Below are 22,154 nucleotides of genomic sequence, written 5' to 3' on the forward strand. Positions count from 1 at the left end.
GTGACATTCACCCGCAGCAGGAACTGGGTTTGAATCCAGATGAAGAACACGTCTACACTGCGTCCTCTTCTACACGCTACCAGGGATCCTGGTAGCACTAGATGGAGCAAGCCTGTGGCCACAGCAAGAGGCGCTCTCCCCGAAGACCAGCAGCCATTACTGCCGGCTACTGCAAACACACAGCTCCTGCTTCAAGGACAAGGAGACAGGACCCCAAACTCACAGGACTTCAGAGGCAGAAACAGTTCAATTCAAATCCTTCATCTCCCCTGGAGCACGACACACCGGGGTGCCCCGGAGCTGAGCAGAGCGGCAGGCCCAAGGCCCGCGGCAGAGAAGGCCCGGATGAACACAGGCACCACCAGCGCACAGCGTGCCCCCTGCCCAGTGGATTGCTCTGAGGGGCTGTCTTCTCTGGGGTTCCCTCGCCCGCATCCGAAGCCTAGCCCCCCCACGTGGAGCCCCACTGGAAGGAGAGGAAGGAGGGCTTCACCCCTTCTCGTGCTGCAGCACCCCTGCTTCTCCCCCACGTGCAGCGCTGACCCCCCAGTGTCCACCCAGGCCCCTGCTCCTGCCACGGCCCTGCTTGGGTGCCAAGGAGCCACGTCGCACCCCCAGGCCGTGGGCGGCAGCAGCCCCACCCTGCTCCCCCGGAGGGAAGAGACGGACGCACGGGGCAGCAGCAGCGGCTCCCATGCACAGGAAGACGGCAGGGTCTGGGCCAGTGCCGGGCACTGGGGGCCACGCTCCTAGCTGGGTCTTGCCTCCGTCCAGCCACCGCACAGAGCCTGAGCTGTGCCAGCATTCTGCTCTCAGCCTCCGACAAAGCCCGAGTCTGGTCTGCACCGAGCCACAGGCCCTGGGGACACCATGAGCCCGGTTCTGATGGCCAGGGGCTGCCTGGAGACACAAGCGATCCCACAGCCAAAGGCCACCTCAGACCAAGAATGAACACGCTTGGCCTGCAGAGCGCCCCCCAGATCAGACCCAGTTCTGCTTTGGGCCACGGTACAAGCAGACCCGCCTGCCAGACCCAGCTCCCTCCCCGAGGGGCTGCCAGGGGGGCAGGCGGCACCCCACCACCTGGCCTGCACACCCCGATGCTTCATCAGCCCTGAACTACCTCTGCTTCCTCTCGAAGACCCCGAGTTGGTCAGGGGTCTGCAGGTGCCCTCCGCTGACCCCCAGGCCCCACACAGGGGCTGCTCAGCAGGAGCTTGTCCTGCAGGGCCTCTGCTCCGGAGACTACGGGGCACCCAGACTCCAGGCCAGGCCTCGGGGGGCCGAAGAGAACCCCCTTCAGTACCACTCCCAAAACACTCACAGAGAGCAGGGGGATGCACCTCAAGGCACAGCCAGAGAGCTGCCTACTCAGCCCCCCATGGAGGCCCCACAACTCTACCAACTGGCTATCCTCAGCCCCTGTGGCCGTGAGAGGCCCCTGCAGGCCTGACCCTGCCCAGGCGCCAGGCGAGCGTTGACCCAGACGGAGGAACGGGTGGGGCCTGCGGCAGTAGTCTCTGCCACCCACCCCCACCCCAGATCAGGTTTTGCAGCCGCCTCCCTGACCCGTAGCTCAGCCCTGTCAGGGAGGTCCGGCCCCAGGCCACTCCCTCTCACTCGGTCACTCAGTGACAATCAACACCGTCTGGGACAGACACTCCCAGGAGGAGCTCCCAGCACTAAGGAATCAGTCAGTTGGCCGCCTTGATGGAGGCAAGCCCAGGGGCTGCAGGGTCTAAGGAAGGGGGCGCCTGGCCCAGCAGGGCAGGCAGGGACATCTGTGCTGGACTGGACCCCTCCATAAGCCAGTTTACTGAGCCAAGCACCAGTGACCTTCAGGAACAACACAGCCACCAAATTCCTGCCCAGCTCCAGGGTTGGGGACTCGTGGGGTGGGTCGGGCACCCCAGGGTGCACACCCAGCCCTGCAGCGCCCCAAAACTGGGTCTGGCCCTGCCTGTAGGAGACTGTGGTGGCCTCCCCTGGCCTGACAGGCTGGCCCTATCCTGGACCGTCTCCCAGGCCCATGGCCAATGCCAGCCCCCAGGGAACGGTGCGTCTGCACACATGTCCCGCTGGGCCTACTAGAAACTGTGCTGTGGCCGTCCGCCGGGGCATGTGTGTGCAGGCTGAGTCCTGCGGGCCACGCTGTGGCCTTCGAGAGAGAGCTGGTCCCGCTCCAGGCTTCGTCCCCAAGGGGCTTCCAGCAGCTCCTCCGGAAGCAAAGAGTCCATCTTGGCCGAGAGGAGAGGCGCAGCCGCTGCGGCAGACTGACCAGGACGTTCAGAGGTGTCTTGAGGAAGAGGAGCAGCAGGAGGAGGTGCAGAAGGAGGTGGCACCAGGAGTCCAGGCCAGCACCACCCTGGAGGCCAGAGGTGGCCGTGTGCAGCGGGAAGACCCCACCAAGCACCCCATGCCTTCCTCACCAGACACAGAAACTTCCAGATAAGGGGGCCTATAGGCGGGTGCATGGGCTCAGCGTGGGGGGCGGGGGGGTCAGTGTGCCCTGGGAAGCTGAGAGCCGCTGGACACTGCCCTGGTCTGCTCTGGGGGCTGAGTGACCCCAGGGAGAAGGGCCCCCATAACGAGAGCACAGGAAGGGGTCAGGGTGGTCCCGCTCCCCCACACCAGGGGAGTGGCACCAGGTGGGGACAGGGAGGGGAGCGTGGCCCCTCGTCCTCTGCTCCCTGAGCCTCTGGAGGCCCTTGGCTGTGCTACGTCATGGTGGGGGGACCCCCAGAAGGACTCCCAGCTTGGGGCCAGGATGAGACTGACTCTGAGCCCCAGCTCCTCCGTTGCCCAGGTGGGTGGGCCCCTCGCGGACCCCGGGCTCAGTTTCCCGTCTACATGTGGGTGGTGGTCAGACTCACAGCCCTCCCCAAGGGTCCTGCTCCCTGGGGCCCTTCACTGGAACCCCAGCACAGGGGCAGGCCTAGGGGGCCCACTTACTTGGCAGGGGCTCGGCAGCCTGGCCCTCGCCTAGGGGGGCTGGGGCTGAGAAGGTCTCCGCCACCATGCGCTCCACAGGGGTAAGGATGAGGCCAGGGGCCCGCGGGCGCTCCGCCAGTTTCTTGCGCACCGCCCCTCGCAGATCCCTCCACTTGTGCTTGAGGTCGCCCAGGTCCCTCCGGCAGTAGCCCAGCGCGTTCACCGCCTGCAGGATCTTGTTCCACACGCGGTGTTTCCGGGAGGGCGTGCCCCGTAGCGCCCCGAACAGCAGCGGGTGGTGGCGTGTCACCCTCTGAACCAGCACCTCCGTCTCCTGGGGGCTGAAGTTGGGCTTGCGCGTCTTGGTGCGGGAGTGGAGGCCCTGCCGCAGGGGCGCACAGCCCAGCCCGGGCAGCAGGGCCGCCACGGCTGGCTCTGGGCTGGAGCTCTGCCGGCACGTGTTGCTGCTGCCGGACCCTGGAAAGGCACCAGAGGCTGAGGGAGCAGGCAGAGGCCCACGGCCAGCTGGGGAGCAGACGGGCCAGGCCAGGCCCAGCCGAGCACCGCAGGCTCACAGCCTCCATTGTCCCTGTAGAGGGGCACACGGGCCCCTGCCCACCATCCATCATGGTTAGATCACCCACAGCAGCACACTGTGGGGTCCTGCGGTCTCAGCTGCTCTCGGCCCCAGGTGTCCCACTCCAGGGTCCCCAGGCCTGACCACGGTGGCCACGAGTCAGCCCTTGCCTGCCCCTCTTCCCCCCTGCACCTGGAGATAGCCCCTCCCCATCAGTCTGTCACTGGGACTGAGTGACCATCTGGGTGACATCTGGAGTGGACAAAACACTCTGTACACCCCGCCCGGAGACAGCCAGCCAGAGGTGAGAATGGCTGCAGCAGCCATGCTGAGGCCGACAGGGGCGCAGGGCAGGAGGACGTGCAGCCCAGGCAGGCAGGGGCCTGTGGAGACCAGCGCGAGGCATGCTGGGGCAGAACCACTGCACAGCCGCCGAGCACAGCCCTGCACACAGCCCAGGCTCTGAGAAAGGGCGAAAGGCAAGCGTGCTGGACAGCAGCCCCGGGAGGCCGCAGGGCGCCCTGTCCCCAGTCCCTTCCTCTCCTGGGGGTGCAGCACCGCCAGGGACATGGCCTGGCTGCCCCGTGGGGAGCAAGACACACACGGACCTCAGAACCTTGGAATGGGGGGAGGTGCGGTGGCGGGCAGAGGCTAGCTGGGAGCTGACTGTGCTGGCCAGTGGCTCTGGTACCAGGAGTCAGCCCCACGCTTCTGGGCCAGAGAACCATGGTTCCTACACCCCCCACTCCGGGCTCCCAGGCCCTCGGGACAGCAGCAGGAAGAACCACGTGGCCACCTGGGGTGGAGAGACCAGGCTGGGTGGGGCTGAGGTCTCACGTGGAGGGAAGACAGAAACCAGGGACAGGAGCCCGCTCCAGGAGGCTCTGGGCTCCACACGTCCAGCCCTCTCTGCTGGGGCACTCACTGCAGCCTTGACCCCTCCCCCACCCAGGACAGTTTGTCCTCACCCTGGGGAGTCCTCGGCTGGGAGGAAGGCCCAGGGTGGGAGGCATGGAGGCCCAGACTCTTCAATGAGCAGAATGGGTGGGCCACCCTCTTACATGAGCCTCCTCAACCCTGGCCTTCCTGAAGGGCTGGGGAGACCTGGGGACATGGAGTGGAGGGGCAGCAGAGAGGCTCAGACCTCCAGAACCACCCTGGCTCTCGTTCATCTAGGAGGCAGCCCTGCCTGCACCTGGGGGAAAGGGCACGTGGCTGTGGGGCAGGTGGTTCAGAGGGTAGCACAAATACCCACCGATGGCATCTCCTTGCTCTGACACCATGGAGGCCAAGTCCTTGATGATCTGATTGACATCCAACAAGTCACTCTGTGGAAACAAGAGGATGGCCATTAGGTGTGGTGGTCAAGGGCACAGCCCTCAGGGAGTGCTAAGTGAAAGCCGAGAACAAGGAACAAGTCTGGTTCACGCCCCCACCAAGTCAGAGACAGGGCTGAGATCTGAACATTCTTTCCTGATCCCAAGGCCAAACCCCAAGCTCCCTGGGTATCCCAGAGCTGTAAGCATCCTCACTGGGTACAGGGGACCCAGGGCTGGCCCTGGAGGGCTACAGTCAAGTGCAGGGCAGTGTTGCCAACACTGTCTGTACCTCCTACAGGCCTGTTGGTCCTGTAGACACCTCGTTCCCCATACTTGCTTTGAGGCTCCTTGACTGAAAGGTGGTAACTTTCCCTCTCTGTACACCCAGCTCCTGGCACAAGCTAGCACACAGGGGCTGCTCAATAAATCCTGAAGGAGTGGGGGGATGGACAGATGGATGGACAGATGGTGGGTGGATGGATGGTGGATGGGTGGATGAATTGATGGATGGACAGGAAGATGGATGGGTGGATGGATGGATGGGTGGATGGATGGGTGGGTGGGTGGGTGGATAGAGACATGGATGGATGGAGGGATGAATGATGGGTGGATGTATAGGTGGATGGATGGATGGGTGGGTGGGTGGGTAGACACATGGATGGATGGGTGGATGATCGATAGGTGGTGAATGGTAGACAGACGATGGAGAGATAAATAGTGGATGGATGGGTGAACGGGTGGGTGGGTGAATGGATGGATGGGTAGATGGTGGATGGATGCCAGTCCCACTGCCATGGAAAGACTGAGCGGCTTCATGAAGCTACTGAACAGGGTAAGTGTAGATATTTGGACCAAGAGGATTTGGGGTATTCCGCTTAAGCATATCTTGCATCCTCCATGTTGTCCAAATGTCTTATCTCCGTTTGCCAGCAAAGCAGCAGTGATGCTTGTGACGGACGTGGCCATATTATTCACAGGCCACACGCCTGGAGCAATGCTGGGGGCATGTCACACAGCACCGTTGTACTTGGCAGCAGCCCTGAGGCCGGGTCACAACACCCATCTGACAGTGAAGGTTGTGGACACTCAAGGGGGTCCACGACCTCCAGGGCCTCCGAGAGAGAGGGAAGGCTGGGACTGGCACCTGTGCCCACTGGCTTCAAGGCCACCCTTTTCCTGAATGCCACTTTGCAGGGGACAGCTCCTCCACTGGCCAGCCAGGTGACCCTGGGCAAGACTGCTCACCCTGGGGACAAATTTCCTCATCTATCACGTGAGCAAAACCAAAGCTTCCTCCCTGGGTGCCTGGCATATGGCCGGGGCTGAGCCCAAGTCAGGGAAGATTCCTTCATGCCAGTGAGGGAGGGGGCAGGAGGGGCGGGGGGTGTGAACCCCACCCCAGGCCCTCCCACTCTGCAGCTCGTTCTGGAACGTGGATCGATTTCCACAAGGGTCATTTCACCCACTGCAAAATACTACGGGGAAATTCGTTTTCTTTTTAGGAGTGTTCTGGGAAATGAAGCAATTAGCATGATCTTAAACCTTCGTGTACTATCAGTTGCAATTCAATTATGGGCTTAACCACGGTGCAGGGCAGACGGCCACTCTGCAGAAACAGAGCCAGTGGCTGGGAAGGTGGCGGCCCACAGGCGAGCCTGTGGGTCTCGGCTCTGGAGGACGGCAGCAGATGGGTGGGTGCTGGGTGGCCCTGGGCCTGGGCCCATTTCTGGGATCCCCGTCACCACAGCTTCTGGGTGAGGCCTCCGGCTGGGGAGGCCAAGCCTAGGCTCCACCCTAAAGTTGAGATGTCACGGTCAGCAGAGCCTCAGTCACACTGCCTCCCTGCCCAGATTTCCAGGTTTCTGCTCCAACCCTGTCAGAGGCTGGGCACTTGAAAGCCACGCCCGACCTCGAGCTTCGTCACCGAGGCCTCTCACAGGGGGCTCATCTGGGGGCCCTGAGCCTGGTCCTGGGTACACCCGGACTCTGGGACTCTTAGGAGCCTTTCTAAGGTGATTCAGTCTCCCCATGCTATATGTGAGCATACCTGCCAGTACCCCCACTTTGCAGACAGGGAAATCAAATCACCAAGAGGTTAAGGGTCTCCCCCAAGGGCATGTGACTGATCAATGTTGGAGCCAGCAATCACACCCAAGTTTGGGCTGGCCTACCCCAGGTCACTACCCAGCCACACCTCACCACTGCAGGGCACCCCAGCAGTCACGACACCTGGGCGTCAGTACACAGGGGGGCGTCGCACGACACAACTGCCCACACGGGCAGGATTCATGGACTCTATCTCTTCCCACGGGCAGGGGCGGCTGTGGGCCACGGGTGGCCTAGGGGCACAGCCACACTCAGCAAAGGACCGGGCAAGGAGGGGAGCTGTGGAGCAGGGGACCCGAGCCCAGTACCCTCCCGGGGGCCTGGGACTCTCGGGCCACCTGCCAGGGGAGGGGCGGCCACCACACTGCACGGCGGCTGAGCTGGCTCGTCCCCGTCCAGCAGAGCACTGACCCCAATAATCTGGGACAGCGGGGACGAAACACAGCGTCCCCAGTCCGGCTCACGTTCTGGACTTCGGGGGAGGCCCCCCTGAAAGATGCAGTGGCCAAGGCAGTTCCCCAGCTTGCTGCCAGCCGGCTTTACAAACGTTTCCCGCCAGGGCCTGACCCCTCCCCCCCGCCCCCCACAGGAGGTCTCTGCAGGAAGCAGTTCTCAGAACCCCGCCAGGAGCCGGTGACAGCCCACACGTGGGGCCCTGCCCAGAGTCGGACGGATGGAGCCAGGTGGGCCGTGCCCCGGGCTTCCTGTCCACAGCCGGCCGGCCTGGCAGACAGGCCACCTGGAGTGGGAACCACCTGGTAGGCTGGCGTGAGCGGGAGATGCGCAGACGTCCACTTGGGCTCCGACCCCCAGAGCCCTCAGTGCGCCGGAAGCAGCCGTGCGGAGGAAGGGAGCCTTACGCGGGGTGACCCACCCTGGACCATGCTTCAGGGGCACCCACATCTCAGGGCTGCGCGCCTGGGAGCTTCCCACTCCCTGGGCTCCTGGCGGTCCAGGTCACCTGTCACACACACCCTTCTTTATTCCAGGCCTCCCTCTTCAAAATCCCGGACACGCCGACCCCTGACCTTTGCCAGCCTCCGGGCTGATTGATGCTACAGGAGCAAGGCCGGCCCTCGTCCCCAGCAGACCGCCCTGAGGCCCTGCTTCACCCCCGAGATCCACGACCCATGACCCTCTCAGTCAGTGACACATAAACACCAGCTGTCTTCAACAGAAGCTCAGGCTGGACCCCTGGAAACAGCGACACTAAGAACCACCCCCCCCCCCACTTTGGTGTTCTGGAAAATGCTTTCTGCAGAGAACCCCCTCTCCATGGGACTCTTCCCCCATGTGTGATGGACTCGAGGGCACCCCGTTGTTCACCGAGGACAAGACCCCTCGCTCCCGCTCTGTGCCACCTACAAGGTGAGCAGAATGCTCATCCCCCTGACCTGTCAGGACGAAAAGCCTGGTAATCCACTTGGAGCTCAGTTCCTCTCCTCCCCGGGCCTGGACGCCCCCTGACCCAGAGAGCCCTCACCCAGCCCTGAGCCCTATGCAAGAGGACCCCTATTTTCCCAGCTCTTGGGGGGCTTGCACACCCTACCCTCCCAGCATTCTCCATTTTGTAAGACATCCCCCATCATTCTGAACAAAGACTCTCCTTGCTCAAAACAGTTAAGCCATGTTGGGGAGGAACGAAGGATGAGAGGGTGTCCCAAGGCCCCGCATGCTTCAGCTGGTCTCTGCCAGGTCCGAGGGCTGCAGGACTGTGGGCAGGAGAACAGGGATGCCACAAGGGGGCACACGTGAGGGGCCACCCTCAGGAGGGAAGCAGACTGCGGGGAGGGGCTGGTGAGCTTGGGGCTGCAGACCCCATCCAGAGCCCCAGGCAGCAGCCTCCCGCAAGTCCCTGCCCACAGCCCTGGCCCTCTGTGCCAGGGAGGAGCAGGGAGGTGGTGCTCCTTGGACGGGTCTTCATCCAGCTGTGCCTGGCTCTCAGGTGTGTGCCTCCTGCAAGACAGCTCCCAGGCGCTGGGACCTCCTGGGGGTGAGGGGTTTGTGTCTCATTCACCCCAGCATCCAATGGCCGTCTGCAGAATGGATGGGGCAACGAGACTAGGTCGGCTCTGGGGACAGAGCTGCTGATTTGCCAGGAGAGGGAGGGCCCAAGAGAACAGGTGTGGATGGGCAGCCTCAGTAGCAGGCAGCATGCAGAATGGGAACATCTGGGTGCAGGCCACTGTCAGGAACAGTGTCCCTCTAGTCACTGTGCCTGGACACCTGGGCACGCCTCAGCTCCCGGAGGAGGATGCCAAAGGCAGGTGGGGCCCAACTCCCAGGCACGCCTGGGGGATGCGCCAGAGATGTGGGGCCCCCCAGGAGCCTGGGTGGGAGCCACGTTCCGGCAGAAGCCCGGTCCTCGGTCCTTGGCGGGGAGGGCTCGGAACCAGGCTGGTCACGGGCCTGAAGGAAGGTGGGCCTGCACTAGGGGGCCCAGAAGCCCCCCAGAGCTGCCCCAGGATGGCACCCTCCAGGGCTGGCAGGCAGCACCAGCTGTGGTACCAGAAAGCGGGAGAGTGGGCAGCAGGGAGAGACTCAAAACACCTTCACTTAGTAAATGTTTAAATCATGCAATTATTTTCCTGATTGCTTCTAAAACTAGCACTCGTTAAAAGCTCATACAGAATCTTCGTTCTCCTCGACCGGCACCACGGAGTAACAACGTTGCACGGGACACAGTAACACCCTGATGGGCGTGCGTGTATGTGCGTGTGCACCTGTGTGTTCCCTTCACTTCCGGGAACAAAAAGAAAGAAAACACCATGGCACTTTTTCTATTACACAAGCTCTTCTTATAATTAGGATCTTGGCAACCATCCACCTATAACACAACTGTTCCAGTTAATGGAACGCCAAATTTCACTGATTTATTCACTTATTTATCGTCATCAGCCACAGCAGCCCCCATCCCCCGCGTCCGGCTGCACGGTGCCGACCTCAGGGAGGGTAGCCTCCTCCCTCCTGGGCCTGCCAGGCAGCCATGGCTACAAAGCAGCTAATGTGCTGGATCAGGCGATCTCCGCTCCGGACGGGAGCAGGGAGCACCACCCTCCCGGGTGAGATCAGGTGAGGTGGGCTGCCCGGGCTGGGAGTGGACACACGACTCGGGCCCCAGCTCCGTCAGCCAGACCCGTGCCTGGCAAGCCTGCTACCTGCTGGCAATGGCTAGAGGCACGTGTCCGTCTCATTCAACCTCTCCGGCCCCTGGCAGGCGAGGCACTGCCCCACCCTCCAGACAGGAAGAGCCAGCCTCAAGCAGGATTAGGTAAAGGGCCGTGAGTAGGCAGAGCTGGGCCGCAGGGGCCAGCTCCTTCCATGCCCAGCTCCTGGACTCCGCACACTGGGTGACCGCTTGCACCCTTCCCCCACCTCCACCCCCCGGGGAGAGAGGCTGATGGAGAGGCAGGGGTCAGACACTGTCGCCCGCCAGCAAAGCCCTGCTCCTGAGTCAGGCAGCCTGGACTCGCATCCCCGCTCTGCCACACACGAGCTGCATGGCCGGGCCAAGGGGCGTGGCTTCTCTAAGCCTCCGCATCGTCTCGGATAAAACTGGAACACAGGAGTGCTCACTCTCGCAGAGCTTTTGTGAGGGCTGATGAAACGATGCATATAAATACAGGCAACAGAGCTCTCTGATTAAGTCACAGATCTGCTATAGAGTCCCCGCACGTAAAACTTATTCATCCCTCCACCCACCACCCATCCGGCCGGCTGGCCCCCGCGCGCCCACCTACGCACCATGCATCCCTCCAACCCCCCATCCACCCACTCATCTGTCCTCCCCTCCATCCGTCTCCCCTCCACCCGTCCCTCATCCTTCCATCCAGCCACGTGTTTGTGCAGACGACAGTCATCGAGCATCCAGATTGTGTCGTGTGTCCTCTGTGGCGTAGGAACACCGCAACAACCACAACAGACAAGAGTCCCTGCCTCTGTGGGCTCCGTTCTCACGAAGGGAAACATCACAACAAGATCATCCACGACACGGTATGTTCAACGACGCAGAGGAGAAACTGGAATTTTAGACGGGCAACACCTGCGTCAAGACCTGGAGGTACAAAGCGGAAGTTGCTCGAGCATCTGGAGGAAGGGGGTCCGGGCAGGAAGGCACCAGCGTGTTCAAACAGCCGGGACACCTGGTGGAAAGGGACCGAGGGAAGCGTGTGCTCCACAGAACGGTGCCAGGGGGCCTCGGAGCCACCCCAACACACCTGCCGTGGTATTCCTAACAAGGCAGCCCAGCACGCCTCCACCTCCCTAACTGCCTTAACCAACAGCGCCGAGGTGAGGCCGCGGGACGTCCAAGGCTACGTCACAAAAGCACCCTGGATCCTCCACATGAAGAAGCTGGAAAGAGCCTAGCACCGGGAGACATGAGAGTCTTCCTTCCCCCGGAGAAGGCCGGCCCCCGAAGGGCCCCTCGCTGTTCCTGTGTTGGCACCCGGGCTCTCCGCCAACCTCAGCGCCCTGGTGACAGCAGGGTCTCCCCCTGGGGTGAACCCCTAGTCAGCAGTAGCCCGCACCGGGCCTGGCAGGGTGTCAACTGGGGCCGTGAACTGGGGCATGGGCCTCGAGAAGCTCCCAGGGAGGGGTGAGGCAGGGGCTGCAGGGGCTGCTGTGAGCTACGCCCTGCCCCACCCACACCCACCAGGTCTGGCTCTGCCCAGGTGAGGCCCCTGCCAGGCAGTCCAGCTCTGCAGCATACCATCACCTGTGGGCTGACAAAGATCTTCCGTGTTCCCTCAACCCTTCCAACATGGTCCTGCCTTACAGACAGACAAACTGAAGCTTCCAGAAGAGACCCCTCAGGGCTCCCATGGCCAGGCAGTGGCATGGCTGGGGCTGGGACCCTGGGCCCGACCTCCACTTCCCCTCTGTGACCACGAGCTGCCCGAGGCCACCCAGCCCCTCCCCACAAGGGACAAGGAAGTTCCCGCTGCATCCACAGCGGCCCCTCCAGACTCCACAGTGAGAACTGCCCTTCCTGCTGGGACCGGCTGGCTGCCCTGGTGGTGACAGGCCACACTGGACCACGGGTGGTCTCGGCCGCAGCTGTGAGGACAACAGACAAGCCACCTTCCTGGGGCAGCCTCATTCCCCGGAGAAAGAAGTGAGGGGTCTCCTCCCCCGCACCTTGAACACGAAGCCCTAGATTATGTACCTTCCGCTCCTCTGGGAGGTGGGCGCCTCCAGGACAGGGGACTCAGCCGAGCGCTCCAGGGGCAGCTTCCCACAGCCCACTACCCGAGGGTCCCCATTTCTGACAGCCCCACAGGACTCGGAAATGGGCTCAGAGAGGGGACCTGAGGCCGGAAGGGACAAGAGAGGCTGTGGCCCGGAGGGCTGGCTCTGCCCAGACTGGCCATGGCCTTGCTGCGCGTGCTCCACTGCGGCGGGCGCAGGACGAGGGTACACAACCTGTGGGAATGGGAAGTGGGGACTGCGCCCTGCAGGCCAGACTCCAGGGGGGCAGGGGCGAGGCCACAGAGAAGGAGAGGCTGGCCGGCGGTGCGGGCACAGCTGTGGTGGACGGACAGACCACCGAGGGGCAACACACAGACCTGGGGACAGAGCTGCCTACCGCCCGGCCACCTGCCAGCCCACCTGCCAGTGGGGAGCGGCAGCAGCGCCTGGACGCAGCTTAAGTGGGTGCCTCGGCGGTCCTGCTTCGTCCCGCCCACTCCCAGTTAGAGTCTGAGCTCCCAGTGGGACAGAAATGGCCCTTCCCACTTTATAGACAGGGCTGCAGGCCAGGAGGCTGCCAGCCATCAACACCCAGCCAGCCCCTTGGGGCCCTGGGAGGCGTAGGGTCACCCAGGTCACGGCCCACCTAGGATCAGTGTCAGGTGGTCAGCGTCAGCTGCCTCCAAATCAGAGGCAAGGAGAAGGAGCCCAGAGAGGCCAAGAGCTAGCTTGGTGGAAGGGGGTCATAACTCAAGCCTCCTCTGCTCCCTGTCGGAGGGGCCCATCCTCTGGCTCCTGCAAGCATGCTGTTCACCCTGGCCGGGCCCTCTGGATGCACCTCGCCCAGGAGAAGCCAGGGCTCAGGCCACATGGGCCCCAGCAGTGTGGCCTCCCCATCAGGAAGGGGGTGACGGTGTCCTGAGAGCCTGTGCCTGGGACCAGTGTGCCTGGCCTGGCCAGCCCCCCTTCGCAAGTACATGTCCCACTGGCAGGGGATGTGCAGAGCCCATAGGCCAAGCATGGCCATCCCCGGGGCGGTGAGCAGCTACCAAAGCAGCCAGGCACAGCCCTCCGGGGCGAGGTGTCCCCAGAGCTCCACCTGCACACAGTGCTTTCCCTCTCAACTCTAGTCTTCCCACGGAAACAAAGGAAGAGGCTCTTGTGCTTCGCGCGGCCATCAGCCCAGCGTGCAGGTTATGTGGGAGCCTGTCTGGGGCAGGGGTGTCTCAGGCCAGGCGCACAGCATGGCCCTGCGGCCCTCCTTCCCACACTCCACACGTGCGGGCAGCCTTGATGGGAGCGGGCCAGCACTGCCCCAGGCCCACCCCTAATACTCGGTGATGAGAAGGTGGAGCTCAGGCCGGGCCCAGGAGGCCAGAACTCAGGAGGAGCACAGCAGAGTCTAGGCCCCGGGCGGCTGTGTTGATAAGGCTGTCTGTGAGCAGCTCTGGCCTGTAGGGCAGAGCAGGGAGGAGCAGGCAGAGGGGAGCTGAGTTGGGTGGGGCACAGGAGGGCGGAAGGGCAGAGTGGGGCTAGGTAGGGGAGGGCTGAGCGGGCAGGGCTGAGTGGAGCCGAGCAGGGCTGAGTGGGGAGGAGCTGGACTGAGCTGGACTGAGCTGGACTCAGCAGGACCGGTGGGGTGGCGCTGGACAAGGTGGAGCTGTGTGGGCCGGGGCAGAGCTGAAGGGCAAGGCTGAGTAGGGCGGGACACGTGGAGCTGGGTGGGGCAGAGGTGGGCCGAGCTGGGCAAGGTGGGGACGCGCAGGGTGGGGTGGGGCCGAGCAGGGCGGGGCCACCCTGTGCCCAGGGCCAAGCCGTTCTGCAGGAGGAGCAGAAGCAGCCCCGCAGGATGGAGCAAGGGGTGGAAGGACAGCGCGTGTGGCTCTGCGAGCCAGAGGCCCAGGCACTGGCGCCCCAACTGGGGGTCGGCACTGCATCTGTGGGGCTCCAGGCCCCCATCCCACCCCTGGACAGTCACACTGCCGCAAAGTGGACCCAGGGCTGGGCAGGCAGAGACCCACCTGTACAGTGAGCTGATGACCCTGCTGGCCACGAGCAACTCCCCCCGTGGGAGCCACGTGAGGACGAGAGGCTGCCTGCGGGGGTCCTCACTGGCCGCAAGGAGGGCAGCGCAGACAGGGGTGCAGGCCCCAGGCCTCTATCGCTGTGGTGGGGGTGCTAGCCCGTCGTACAGCTCATTCAACTAACGTCAGGCCAGCTACGCAGGGCCCTGGGGATTGGGCCTGACACGCGATGGGGGGCCCTGGGACCGGTGGACAGACAGTAACAGGCTAGCCGCCAGAGGTTGGGAGGGACAAAGGGGCAAATGTGGGGGGCAGACTGGGGGTGGTAAGAAGCCTGCTCCGTTCCACAGGGAAACTGCAGGTGGCGGCAGCGTGTGAGCCACCCACGCATGTCCTGAGGCTGCTGCCCACACCTGCCCACACCGCTGTCCACTGTCCCCTGTAGCTCTGGGCAGCCCCCGAGCACCCTGAGCAGCTGGGCTGTGGGCCGGCCCTATGGGGGCCTGGGGCAGTCCACCTGTCCCCAGGACTCCAGCCTCTGCCCCCCCCCACTATTCACACTGAGCGGCTCCGTCACCGGGCCCAGCTGCACAACTGGGGACAGACCCACGGGCAAGCCCGACCGCAGGTCCACATCACCCTCATGCTGCACATGAGGACATAAGCTCCCCGTGAGGCTGGTCACAGTGGTCCCCGGCTGACCCCCACTAGGCTCCGAGGGCTGCAGAATAGACTGGCTGAATTCAGGCAGGTCCCACGCTACCCCAGGTCCGAGATGGGCCAGGGCCCCGGGCCCCCACTCTCGGCTGACGGGGCCAGTCACCCCTGGTAAAGCCCACCCTCTGCCTAGTCACCACACAGAGAACCAGAGCAGGGCCCAGGCCTGGACTGCCCGCTGTGGGAGGAACCGCACTCACACGAGGGACTCCTCGGAACCCCATCCTGCAGCTTCGCCTTCAGAGGTGGGCCCCCACCCGGTGCCAAGACAAGGCCCCATCCTCGAGCACAGCACCCCCACCGCCTGGCTTCCCAACCTCTGCCCTTCTCCCCACCACCCACACGCGGTGTGCCAGAGGGGCTGCTGGGCCCTTCCTACAGGGACCTCAGTTCTTGAGCCAAAGAGGAGGCAGATCTCCCTGCCTCTCGGGACCCCAGCACCCCATGTCTTCAGGGGCAACCATGCTTGGATCCCTTTCTCAGCTTCTGGTGGAAAGCTAGTCTTGCTGTAACAGAAAGGCCATGGGTGTGTGTGTGTTCCTTCTCTGGATGTCCCAGCAGAGGGGAGCAGCCCATCACCTTCCCCTTCGAGGAGCAGGACAGTGTGAAGGGCCAGGGGCTTCTCAGAGGCAGTGGCTGAAGTGGGGAGGGGGCCCTAGAAGTAAGGCTGAACCCCGCCTCCCTGGCAGGGCATCCACCTCCTTCCAGGGTGGGACAGCAAACATGGCAACAAGTCCTGCACCGGTGACTCAGTTTACCAACTTGCCCACGTTCCTGTTTTTCTAGAACAAGTTGCTTTCAGAGGACATGTGTCCAGAAACCCAGCTCCTGGAAGCAGCTCCAACTTCCCGGGCAGATGAGGAGACAGAGGCCCGGGGGGAAGAGAATGCGCCCACAGGTACATGCGGCGGCTCGCGGGGGCTCACGGAGGCTCAGGGCCCACTGTTGGCAGAGCCAGCGTCCTGCTGCGTTCTCAACGCACTTCCAGTACCCAGGGACGAGGGGCCAGTGGTGCCGTCACTCGCACAGTCACAGCCCCCACACACACACTCATCAGGCCAGGTCCTCACCTCAATCTGCAGGATGGCCTCCTCACGCAGCCGGATGGCCTCCAGGTCTTCCTCCGTGATCTCCGGAAGCAGGGCCTGCTCCTGGCCCTGCCACATGCTGTCACCCCCATTAAAGATCTTTTCATCATCAGGCAGCTCAGCAAAAGGGGCCCGGGGACTCTGCTGACAACAGACACAGACCAGTTAGCGCAGGTGCGCTCAGTTGCCACCCGGCCCAGGCCACCGCTGCTCCCCGGGCTCGCGGCAGGCAGCTCCCCGTCGGGGCTAAGCCTCGGCTCTGGGCACCAGGGGCCTCCAGGGGTCTGCAGGCCCCGCAGCCCGTAATCTTGGAGGGGAGGGGAACCACAGCCCAGGTTCTGCAGCCCTGACGGGGGCTGCGGCCATGAGGCCTCTGGCCAGCCGCGTGGGGCTGCTGCAGGGATCAGGGTCCGGCAGACGCCCTGAGCCCACCTCGGGCCATCCCAGGCCTGGCTTCAGGGCACACTCGGCAGCCCCCCACCCCCACAGCCCTGCTGGAGCATGGACTCATCGCATTCCCAATTCTTGGTGATAACCCAAGAAATGGTCCTTCGCATGTGAACATAAACTGGAGCTTCTCACAGGCCTGTGAGCCACTGGAAGTCCATTCTGGGGGCGGCCACAGGTCACAGTCGGGGTCTAGCCGCCAGGCAGGGGCTGCGGAAACGGAGGCGTGGCCTCCTACACAGCAGGGCGCACACACCACCAGGGGCGGTGGGTCCTGCACACGCCCTCGTGGAAACTGGGCCCCAGGAAACGGGAGCCAAGAGGGCTTTTTATGTCATTTCACTCTGTATTGATTGCTTTTAATTTACCAAATTTTGGAATTCAATAAAATGCGGCTTTTCCCTTCAATTAATGATGTGCTCACTGATGGGACTCTGAGTACAAGTGAGCAGACGTGCAGGAGTGCCTGTGGGGAGCTGTCTCCACCCTGCACACCCCCAGGAGTGAGGGAGTGCAGGAGGTAGGAATGGGTCCCACTGTGGAGCCCTGGCTTCACACGGAAAACGTGCAACAGGGAAGATGACGATGTGCCCGCCTCAGCCCCACCCCCCACCCCCCCCAACCCCGCCAGAAAGCCAGGCCCTGGCTCACAGCCCGCTCCCCACCCTCCCACCCCCAGGTCAGCCAAGGTGCGCTTCACGTCAGGGCTGGGGGGTTGGGGGGCGCGTACGTACACGTGTGTACACGTGTGAGTGTGTATGTGTGTGTAAGAGAAGGGACTCAAAGGGCCACTGGAGGATGAGCAGAGCCACCTGGTGACCCCATGCTCCTCACCTCCCAGTATGTCAAAGCTCCTTCCAGCCAGCTATCTCCAACAACCCCGAACACCCTGCAAAGGAGTGCTGCGCCCATTTTACCAATGAGGACACTGAGGCCAAGACACCAAGGAATCCAGAACAGGCAGGATGTGAAGCTGGGACTCCAGGCTCCAGTTCCGACACAGAGGAGCTCCAGGGCGAGAAGCGAAGAGACCACATGCCCGAGACCAGGGCTGAGGGAGTGGCCGGCCTGAGCCCCTGGCTGGAGCAGCTTCCTCCCCAGCTGACTCCGTCCCCCAAGCTGCACCGGGGCATCCTCGGCTCCTCTCCTGCCCTCAGTCCGGCCCCAGGTGCTGACTCTGACCACAGGACCCTCCTCCTGCCCAGAGGTCGCGCCGGCATGGGGACAGACAGCAGGGTGCAGCCGCCACCCCCAGTGACCCAATGCTTGAACACTGGTCGAGCCCCCTCGAGTGTCTGGGCAACAGGCCAGGACTGAAATGAAGGGCTGGCCATCTCTCACGGGACCTCCCTCCACAGGCTCCACGTGTCCAGCACACTCCACCTGGGCAGCCCGGAAGGAGGCTTCGGAGGCTACCACCTGCCTCTTCTCTCCTTTCCCTTTGTGACAAGCCCACCTTCCCACCCTCCTGCGCCACTTGGGGCCACAGGGCAGGGTGCAGGGTGCTGGCCATGCCACGGCCCAGCATGGCCCCCACGGGCAGCCTCCAGAGGGCCTCAGCTGCGGGGAGAGCACCACCTTTCCCGCACACTCTCCAGGCCCGTGCTGGCCCGCCCTGTGCCAGGCCCGGGGGGTACAGTGGACAGATGGCAAGAGCCCCGTGTCCCGATGGACTTGGCTGGACACAGAAACCAACAAGTCACCCAAACAACAATTTCAGCAGCTTTGACAAAGGCCTGCAGAAGGCCCTGGTGGCCACGGGACGGCCACCGCTGGGAGCCACGGCAGGGACAAGGCGGGAGGCCAGGTGCTCTTTCTCTGCAGCGTGGCTCACGACCTGTAAGGTGGGTACGATCACGCTCAGGTAAAGAGGTCGACGGTGCGGGTCCCCCGGGGGAGGGGGAGGCCCCCACTAACCCAGTTCCCCTCCAAAGCTGACGTTCGGCCCCCACACCACGCTACTGCGGGAGGAAGCTCTTCCCCCATTCCCCGAGTCAGCAGAGGCCTTTACAGAAATAAAGACGTGGCTACATGAACATAAAAGATCTAAAAAATCTGTTAACAAGCGCTACTGGTCCAAGGTGGCAATTACCACCTTCCCTTCCCGGCGTGGGCGGGAGGAAGTGAGCGGTGCTGGAGGGTGGCAGCGGGAGGGGCTGCCACGGAGCGAGCACAGCTTCTGGCCCAGTACCACACTCTCTGGGCCTCAGTTTCCTCATCTGCAGAATGGAACAAGGGCCCCACATCCCCAGGTGCTCACCACACAGCTGCGCCACTGGTCTGACCTGTCTCGCGTCCCTTTCAGGCACTGCTGGGCACCCTAGCTTCCACCAAAAGGGACCGAGCAAGGGTCTCTTTGCTAAGCACTCACACCTCGGCCCAGACGCAAGGCCCAGGGCCCAACCCTCGCTGGCTGCCAGCCCAGCAAGTTCCCTGGCTTCCCCCAGCCCTGTCCACCCTCGGTATGGCGCTGACACCACCGCCCCAGAGTCCGAGAAGTGAGCGAGCAGAATGAAACACCTCGCTGCATCAGCAGGTGCACATGAAGATGACATGCCAGTGGAAGGAGGGGAGCCGTGAGGGACCGTGCTGCCCCCGGTGCAGGCGCCCGCCCCCAGGGGCCCGTCCCACACCAGGCCACACAGCCACTGGCTCCACTGGGGACACTGCCTGGGCATGACGCTCGGGAAGCTTCCCAGGTATACCTGACAATCCCCAAGGGCCCCTTGTCTGTGCACCCGGGTACAGAAACGCAGGAAGGCTCACTGCAAGCACGTGCCCTGGGAGAAGGAACTGGAAAAAACCACCATGACGCCCACAGACCAACAGGCAGAAGCACGCAGACACAGGGTGATAGATGTGCCCAGGACACTACACGTAACCTTCCCTGGACTCTGGGGCCCATGGAACCAGCCCGACAGCGGGGAGCAAAAGGTGCCTGCACGTCCTCACCTGCACAGGTACTGCCAGCCCGCACCCCCACCCCCAGGAGCTCGCAACAAGCTAGGGCAGCAAGACATGGCTTGGACACCTGATCTCCTGAAAGGATCAGAAAGCGCCCCTTTATTCTCCTCACAAAGGCCCAATTTGGGAATTAGGATTTGCTGGCAAGGCGCTGGGGCCGGTGCAGAGGGGACAGCCGTGTGATGGTTCTCCAGCACAAGAGGCAGCCAACAAAGACGGCTTTCTCCTCCCTCCAAGGCCCATGGTTTGGGTCCCACTCTGTACGGAAGAAACCCACAAACCAACGTGACTGCTGGACCGCGGGGCTGAGAGCAGTTTCCCGTGAGAAGAGCCAAGGCGGGGAGGATGCGCAGCAGGCTCCCTGGGTTCTCAGGGGCTCTGGGAAACAGGCCACTTTCTCGCGCACTCCGACCCTGGGCTCCGCACAGGAACGTCCATGACCCCGGTGGGAGGGCAGGGGTCAGGGCGCGAGCCAGTCATGGGCTTGGGAAAACTGCTTCTGTTTAGTAGCCCAAGGCTGGTCATCAATTTCTCCAAATAATAAATGACTCTGTTTGTTAGCTGATGGAAGTGTCTGGAGACTCGTCAAAGCCCAGAATGTCAGAAGTGGCATGACGAGAGCAATCTGTCCCCCGACACCCACATGAAATAATAGTCCTGGGGCCCAGAGGCCAGGGGCACCCCCGCCCTGTGCCTGGTGGGGAAGTACGACGGGATTCCCAGCGAACACAGGAAGATGAAGCATGTCTTTCCCGCCATGGCCGCAAACACACGGAGCTCTGGCAGAAACCTACGCTGAGCCTGCCGATGGCAGTGCACTCCGCGGGCTGTCCCCAGTGAGGGGCAGAAACCAGCCCAGACACACCCGGCGCTGCCCCCTGGCTAGGCCTGATCGGGTCTGAGACTGACCGTGGACCTGGCCCGGAGGGCTGACCTGCTCATGGCCATGGCCGGCACTCGGTTCCGATGGGAGAAGGTGGTGGGTGGGCGCCCCCACCACCCGCCAGGACCGCCAGCCTGCAGACAGCATCCCCGAAGTCTGCGAGATCAGTGTCACAGCCACGCCTGTGTTGAACAGGGTGATACGTCATCTCGCTGTTCAGTTTGCAGAATTCCTGGAAATACTCTCATCTTCCATAATTTCTCAGAAACACTGCTGACCATTCTCTTCCTTCTTAAAAAAATGTGGCTGAAACACAACACATCTTCGGTCCAGAAATCAAAAGTGCGCAGGTCTGAATTCTTACCAAGAAAAGACTTCAGGCAGGACACGGAACATCACCAGGACCCCAGACGTGCCCCTGCAGCCCCCCAGCCACCATGCTGCCCCCAACCAAGGGAAACAACCGTCTGGCTTCTAACCCTGCCCATTACTTTGGCCAGGGTTTGCCCTCCCCTCTCGCTGGTTTCAGGCTTCTTTGGCTCAACACTCTCTCCGAGATCACACGGTGGGCCTCGCTGGCAACAGCTGGCTCTCTGGAGCTGCAGGCCCCGTGTGGGAATCCAGCACAAATGATCCGGCGGCCGCACCGCAGGCTGGCTCTCTTCCCAGCGCCTGCTACCTCCTGTCAGCCGCCATGAGCACTCTCCTGCGCAACTCTGGGTGAACGCACATGTGCACCCCACCGGCCGTGCACTTGGGGAGGGACTGCGAGTTCGCAGGAAAGAGAGCGCATGAATCCAGGAAGTGTTTCAGGGTCCAGAGGATGGCGTCTGCCAGCTCCCATTGGCACAGGCTTCCGGCTGCCCCGCAGCCTCCCAGCACTCTCGAGGCTGACTGTGCTGAGTACTCCGGTGGGTGCGAGGGGGCGGGCAGTGACCGAGCCCCAAGGGCTCCTTTGGCCTGCTTCGGATGACGCCTGCCGAGCACACGTTGGTGCACTTGCTGGCCATGTGGATGTCCCCTTTTGTGACGTGCCTAAGGCTCTTGCTCTTTCATGGTTTTGAAATGAGTTGTCTGCCTCTTATTGATTTCTTAGAGATCGTCACATATTAGGGACATCAGTCCTTTCCAGACATGCATACGTGAACACCTTCTTTCACACTCTAGGTTCCCTTTTCACTCACTTAAGGGTGTGTTAATTTAAGGACGTCAAGCTGATCTGCTTTACACTTGGTACGTTTTCATCTGTGTAAGAAATGTCCACTCACCATAAAGATGGGAAGACAGACTCCTATGGTATCTTCTAGAAGCTTCATTGTCTTACCTTTCACATGTAGGTCCATGTTCCAGCCGAAGTGCTTCCTGCACGTGGGGGGAGGGTTGCGGTAAAGGGTCTGCTGGCCATGGCAGTCTCGTGCATGCGCCCTCCTGGCCCCTCTCAGCCACATAAGAACGGACCACGGCCTGGAGCACTTTCTCACCAAGAGACAGAGCCTTCACAGCTGTGCCAGGCTTGCTGGCTCGTAAGACAACGTCTTTCCCTGTTTCAGACTCGATGCAGACTTCCTTGTTCGGCGAAAGCACGTGCATCCCATGGCACCTGGCCAAGCCCACTGCTGTGTCTGTCCCCTGCGCAGAGGGGACAGGGTCCTTCTGCTGTAGTACGGGGGAGGCGTGCAAGCCAACGGCCCTGCATCAACCGCCAGGAGGGACCTGCTGGCCACAGGGGACCATGCCCACCACGGGAGCAGATCTTGCTGGCTCTTCTCCTCACAGGGACTGAATGCACTGTTTCCCTGGTGACTCCAACACCGAGATGCAAGGCTAGAGGTGTCTGGACTTGGACTTGTCACTTGCTCAACAGGATCCTTTTTCCCAGCTCAAATCCTGGCCAACCCAGCATCAAGC

General features: G+C 62.6%; 1 protein-coding gene across 8 annotated transcripts in view; it reads right to left on the bottom strand.

Moving 5' to 3' along the window:
* The window catches only part of TSNARE1 (t-SNARE domain containing 1), a 151,493-nt gene that overhangs the window by 56,248 nt on the left and 73,091 nt on the right, over positions 1-22,154 (bottom strand). For 3 of the 8 annotated variants that reach the window (XM_027573205.1, XM_027573196.1, XM_027573213.1), the window contains exons 10-12: positions 15,935-16,096; positions 4,764-4,836; positions 2,953-3,408 (exon numbers count right to left, since the gene is read on the bottom strand). In XM_027573205.1, the coding sequence (XP_027429006.1) occupies positions 2,953-3,408; positions 4,764-4,836; positions 15,935-16,096 (691 nt within the window). Of the gene's footprint in view, positions 1-1,630; positions 2,366-2,952; positions 3,409-4,763; positions 4,837-15,934; positions 16,097-22,154 lie in introns of those variants that run through there. The other 5 variants (XM_035727175.1, XM_027573251.1, XM_027573253.2 and 2 more) reach the window with 3 other exon arrangements.

The sequence above is a fragment of the Zalophus californianus genome, chromosome 4 (genome assembly GCF_009762305.2).
Source record: "Zalophus californianus isolate mZalCal1 chromosome 4, mZalCal1.pri.v2, whole genome shotgun sequence".
Lineage (NCBI taxonomy): Eukaryota > Metazoa > Chordata > Mammalia > Carnivora > Otariidae > Zalophus > Zalophus californianus.